The following is a 5,858-nucleotide window of genomic DNA, read 5'->3' as shown; positions in this document are numbered from 1 at the left end:
AAGCATTGATGTCGTCAACTACATAACAAGCTGCCTAATATTGACATTTAAGGCTACCCCTGAGGTATCCTTGACAGGTGACATTCAGGAACATTCCTTCCCTGACAGCAGAGCTGCAGACACCACAAAGAATCTTCAGAGATTCCCCCTGGGGCTGAAAGGCTGGCACCAACACCACCACACCGCTGCCTGTTTCAGCAGGTGAATAAAACAAAAGGAAGACAACGGTCTACTCCCAGAGTTGAGATAGAGACAGAGTCTTTCGATATCTTCATCCTCTCAGCAAGATCCCTAACATTTTTGGGTCTACGTATTTTGAACAAGGTAGTGTTAGAAGCAAGTCATGATGCACCACAGCATGAATGAAGAACATTGCTTCGGATAGAGATGTTTGTGGATCACTTCCTGTGTCTGGTGTGGGAGTCCGGAGTGCTCTGTTTGTTTTCGTACTAGACTTGCAGTGTGTATGTGTACAAGGGTGCAGTGTGTGTGTACAAGGGTGCAGACTAGTGCCCTGCTTGTTTCCTCTTTGGTTGAGTGGTGCTCTCAGGGAGCTTCCTGTCTCTGGTGGTCCTGGTCCTAGATAAGAGGAGGAGGCTATGTGTCTGTCTGCAGGAGACTCCTCTAAGCAGCCTAACACGGCACTCTTGAGACCCAGAGGTCATTAGTTAGCTCTGGTTTGTTTAGATATGCTTCAGTTCGTAGCTCATTCCTGTAGCTAGGGCTTTCTTCTTCTTGAGGTTTTCTTAGCATTGGAAACTCTCATTGATTTTGCAACTATCCCCGAATCTTCTGTCCCCTCAGATGAATGTACTGCTTATGGTGCAGTAAGTGGACATGCGGCAGAGTAAACAGACATGTAGAAAGCCAAATTCAAAAGACACGGTCACATTTTCATATTTTTAATGTCTGTAATTGAGTTGTGAGTCTGAGTCTGTCCATGTCTTCTAAGTCTGACTTCTCTGCCTCCACACAGGATGAGGATTCTGAAGGCAGGGAGCTAGAGCCCCCCCCCCCCTCACCAAAGAGGGAGACCCAAGGCTGGGGGGCCTGACGGCTGGTGCCAGACCCGGTGACCCCTGCCCTGACATAGGGTGAGGGAGAGGGGTGTCAGCCGCAGCGCCTGGGGGGACCATGGGGGACGGGGTTGTCAACGGGGGAGGGATAGGCGGAGACGGGTTGAACCCCTCTCACGTCCTGTTTGACCGCTTCGTCCAAGCGTCGACTTGTAAGGGCACTTTGAAGGCCTTCCAGGAGCTCTGCGACCACCTGGATCTCAAACCCTGCGAGTACCGTGTCTTCTACCACAAGCTGAAATCCAAGCTCAACTACTGGAAAGCCAAGGCCCTGTGGGCTAAGCTGGACAAGAGGGCCAATCAAAAGGAATACAAGAAAGGCAGAGCATGTGCCAACTCAAAGGTTTGTGTGTCTTCAATTTGAATGTGGCATGTGTTATTTTTACAGGGATTTGTGTAAGTGTTACATGCAAATAAAAAAAATATATGTATGGTGTATATATAAGTACTAAGAATTTAGCTATGTTATGCCCTGAAAGAGCTGGTAGAGTTCCACTGAATGTGTGTGTCTCCTCCTCCTCTCTTCCCAGTGTCTGATCATTGGTGCTGGGCCCTGCGGTCTGCGGACAGCCATCGAGCTGGGGTTCCTCGGGGCCAAGGTGGTGCTGCTGGAGAAGAGAGACGCTTTCTCCAGGAACAATGTGCTCCACCTCTGGCCCTTCACCATCCAGGACCTCCGTGGTCTCGGAGCCAAGAAGTTCCACGGCAAGTTCTGTGCCGGGGCCATCGACCATATCAGTGAGTGGACTGCGCTTGCCTCCCTTCCGCATCCGGCGCAACACGTCACGGGGTCAGCGTCCACAGACCAGCTAACATCCGACCCGTGTGCCTCCCCAGGTATCCGGCAGCTGCAGCTGATGCTGTTGAAGGTGGCTCTGCTGCTTGGCATAGAAATCCACGTCAACGTCGAGTTCAATGGTCTGATCGAGCCGCCCGAAGACCAGGAGAACGAGAGTAAGTGTCTCACAGTAAGAAGGACTTACCATGAGTTCATGCCATTATTTATTTTTTTATGATGTACTTGCATGCCAGGGCTTAATCAATGACTGAATGTCATGTGTTTCTTGCAGGGATAGGCTGGAGGGCAGAGGTCTGCCCCAGGACACACCCTGTCAATGAGTTGGAGTTTGATGTGATCATCGGGGCAGACGGCAGGAGAAACACTCTAGCAGGTAGAGTTGGCTGGACAGGAAGTACATGGACAGCACGCGACACCGAGAGAGTAGCCTGGCTGCCAGCCCAACTTCGTCCCGCCCACAACAAAAATTTGGTCGGGAAGTTGGGTCTGGAGGGTCTCGTATTGGGGACAACTACAGAAAACCAGAATGTGGGCGGACCAATGAAATTGCCAGGGCGGGCTTTATACGATGATGGACAGATGATCAACAGTAACGTAATCACCCACGTCACAAAAGAGCGCTTAAGTTGAATTCGTTTTGAACAAACATGGCTACCGCTGGAGATCTGGGATGTTATGATTCTGCCATCGAGTCTGTTTTAGAAGACATCGACAGCGCATTAATTTTGAAAGAGGAACAGAGAAACGCAATCAAGGCATTTGTCGATGGAAAATATGTTCTTGCCGTCCTTCCTACGGGATTCGGTCAAAGTTAACATACTACGTTGCTCTGATTGGTTGTAGATCTATCCAATTGAGCGAAGAGGCATTTGTTTTGCAGGTTCGTTTGAAACACGCCCCATAGTCACAGCCCAACGGAGAGTTCTCAGACTCATATTCTGACTAGAATTATGAGTATGACAACGTCAGGCTACCGAGAGAGCTCAAGCACGGAGAATCATCCATGAATGGTGTCATGCTCCCTCGTGTTTCTTCCTGGTTGTGTGTGTGTGTGTGTGTGTGTGTGTGTGTGCTAGCACTAGCTCCATCCATCTTCTGAGAGTACTCCTCAGTGACCTCCGAGGTGCAGAGCAGGAACTGGCCAATTGACTGACTGTTCCCTGTATTCGCAGGAACAGTCCTCATAGACAGCTCTCCACTCGTGTTGGCTAGCTGCGTTCAGCCTTGAACCTAAGACAATTGTTGTTACATCTGGTTGTATTTATGGGATAAGACAAAGAATATAATGGCCGCAGGGTTTGTTGATGTTCTTAAAAAACAAACAACAACAAAAACACAGAATCCTGAATTGTTCACTGTCTATGTGTTGTAGACCCTTCGTCCCTGAGCCTTGAGGTCACGTCCTAACTACTTTGTTTGCTTCTCCCCCCTTTCAGGGTTCCGCAGGAAAGAGTTCCGGGGGAAACTAGCCATCGCCATAACGGCCAACTTCATCAACAGGAACACCACGGCTGAGGCCAGTGTGGAGGAGATCAGTGGAGTGGCGTTTATCTTCAATCAGAAGTTCTTCCAGGACCTCAGAGAGGCCACTGGTCAGTCACATCTTAACTAAGTACTAGAATACATGACTGTGGTTTATAGAAAGCCAGACAGCCAGCCAGCCAGTCAGACTGGGAAGCCATTGTTCTCGCACCCCTTCTAAAACGAATACTTCGAGGACTGGTAGAAAAAGTAAACAACAAATACATAAGATGCTTATCGAATAATTGAGGCTTTGATTTGCGGAATTGTTTGAAGCCATGCCCAGACTTCCATCTGACGTGACAGTGTCTCTGGTCTTTAGTTCTGTTTGCTGAGTTGTGATTAATCACTGCTGATGTCCTTTCAGTTTAATGAAGATGGTCAGAGAGAGGGGGGATTAAACAATCACTAGACAGAGAGAAAACTGCTAAATACAATGAAGACAGTATAAATAACAAGAACTCTTTCTATCGGATCCATAGGAATTGACCTGGAGAACATAGTGTACTACAAGGATGACACGCACTACTTTGTGATGACAGCCAAAAAACAGAGCCTGCTGGAGAAAGGAGTAATTCTGCATGTGAGTGATCAAAGCCTGGGTCCTCAGGGGAGAGGGAGACTGACTGGACCTGCCTCTCTTATTCATGTACGCCCGATCACAATGTCAACACACAGAAAAGCCTGATTGAGCCAATAGTGTAACAAACCTCAAACTCAACCACGCTCAGTGAGACTGACTGTTCTGTACACACACACACCCACACATGCACACTTTACTTCCTGTAGTGTATATCTGTGTCCTCCGACTCGCCACTGGTAGTTGTAAATGTCTGAATTTTCTTCATTTAGTATTGAACATTTAGATTTTACTGAGAGATGAAAGCTCTACAGAGCGTGCTCGAGTCATTTGGCCTGCCTAATTAAACTCTTGTTACACAAGTAGCGTAATTGCTTACTCTGTCACCCTTTTTTTAATTGGGGCAAACTCTGTTGTTTGATTGGCTGTCATCATCATTCCAGGAGGAGTCAGGAGGGTTGTCAGTCAGTCCTTCTCCTCCAGCGAGCTGGCTCAGGGGCTGTGCTGCTGGACAACAGCAGACCCAGACCCTGTACCAGGACCCCCCAAGCCTGGGACTCTGGTTTCCAGAGTCTGCTGTTTTCAAGCTGGCCTGCCAGACTTGTGTTTCTGTAGACCAGCCAAACGTGTACAAGCCCTAATGAGGTTTGCAGGGAGAAGGGGGGGGTGGGGGTGTTCGATGAGTCCCAACTTGACTTGCACTACAGTGCCTTCCTGGTGCTTTTTTCTGGTCACGTATCAGAACTTGGTTTTTGTGAGAAGGGATTGACAAAACGGAATGGTTGTCCAGTATAAACGTTTGAACCATCACACCACCATTCATGCAGGTTGGCTCCATTCATATTTAAACACATCATCCCCAATGACGGTTCAAGTCATATGTTGGCGCGTCTTCCAGCAGCAGAAGCCCCTCCCTGTTCCCAGCTCTTCTACAGTTTGGACAGGAGGGTAGGGTTGGGAGGAGAGGTTGACTTGGCAGGCGGCCGGCCGGCCCGCAACGGCACTTCCACAGAACCATGAATCAAGAGAACCACGCCCTTTTTTTCTTTTTTTACCTCAGGACTACGCTGACACTGAGATGCTGCTGTCCCGGGCCAACGTGGACCAGACCGCCCTGCTCTCCTACGCCCGAGAGGCCGCCGACTTCTCCACCAATCAGCAGCTGCCCACGCTGGACTTCGCCATCAACCACTACGGCCAGCCCGACGTGGCCATGTTCGACTTCACGTGCATGTACGCCTCGGAGAACGCCGCGCTGGTGCGCCAGAGACACGGCCACCAGCTGCTGGTGGCGCTGGTGGGAGACAGCCTGCTGGAGGTGAGGGAGTGCACTGGGGTTGGGCGGGATTACTGTTCTAGACGCACACTGGTTAGACTGGAGGCGAGGGATCTCATCGGTGTTCGTATGTGGAGTTGAGAGTGAGTGTCTCTGTTCCATCCCCAGCCCTTCTGGCCGATGGGCACTGGGATTGCCAGAGGTTTCCTGGCAGCGATGGACTCGGCCTGGATGGTACGCAGCTGGGCACAGGGGAACACAACTCTGGAGGTGCTGGCTGAGAGGTGAGGGGAGAGAGAAACACACACACCCACACCTATACACGGCTTAATCCTTGCTGTGCTTTCTCAACCCTCTCCCCCGCTCACAAACACATACTCCCTTAGTTATCTCTGAGTGGAACCAGGAAGGGGGCCAGAACAGCTTTACTATCCCCCTGGTTGTTCTAGTGGCATAAGAACTTCTCTGCTGATTTGAATGGAATGTGAATCTGCTGCTCTGAACGTGCTTTCCATAACCCAGTTAACGTGCTCTCTCTTTTCCTCTCCCTCCCCAGGGAGAGCATCTACCGCCTACTTCCTCAGACCACGCCAGAGAATGTCAGTA

General features: G+C 49.9%; 1 protein-coding gene across 2 annotated transcripts in view; it reads left to right on the top strand.

Moving 5' to 3' along the window:
* Nucleotides 1–1,134: 1,134 nt before the first annotated feature.
* mical3a (microtubule associated monooxygenase, calponin and LIM domain containing 3a) overlaps nt 1,135–5,858 on the top strand; it is a 39,056-nt gene continuing 34,332 nt past the window's right edge. For both annotated transcript variants that reach the window (XM_067234552.1, XM_067234551.1), the window contains exons 1-9: nt 1,135–1,419; nt 1,607–1,814; nt 1,914–2,030; nt 2,147–2,248; nt 3,312–3,467; nt 3,879–3,979; nt 5,037–5,294; nt 5,421–5,536; nt 5,809–5,858. The exon at nt 5,809–5,858 is cut by the window's right edge and continues 77 nt beyond it. In XM_067234552.1, coding sequence (XP_067090653.1) covers nt 1,135–1,419; nt 1,607–1,814; nt 1,914–2,030; nt 2,147–2,248; nt 3,312–3,467; nt 3,879–3,979; nt 5,037–5,294; nt 5,421–5,536; nt 5,809–5,858 — 1,393 coding nt within the window. The remainder of the gene's footprint in view (nt 1,420–1,606; nt 1,815–1,913; nt 2,031–2,146; nt 2,249–3,311; nt 3,468–3,878; nt 3,980–5,036; nt 5,295–5,420; nt 5,537–5,808) is intronic.

This window comes from Osmerus mordax, chromosome 4 (genome assembly GCF_038355195.1).
Source record: "Osmerus mordax isolate fOsmMor3 chromosome 4, fOsmMor3.pri, whole genome shotgun sequence".
Classification (NCBI taxonomy): Eukaryota; Metazoa; Chordata; class Actinopteri; order Osmeriformes; family Osmeridae; genus Osmerus; species Osmerus mordax.
This window is presented reverse-complemented; position numbering and strand designations above follow the sequence as displayed.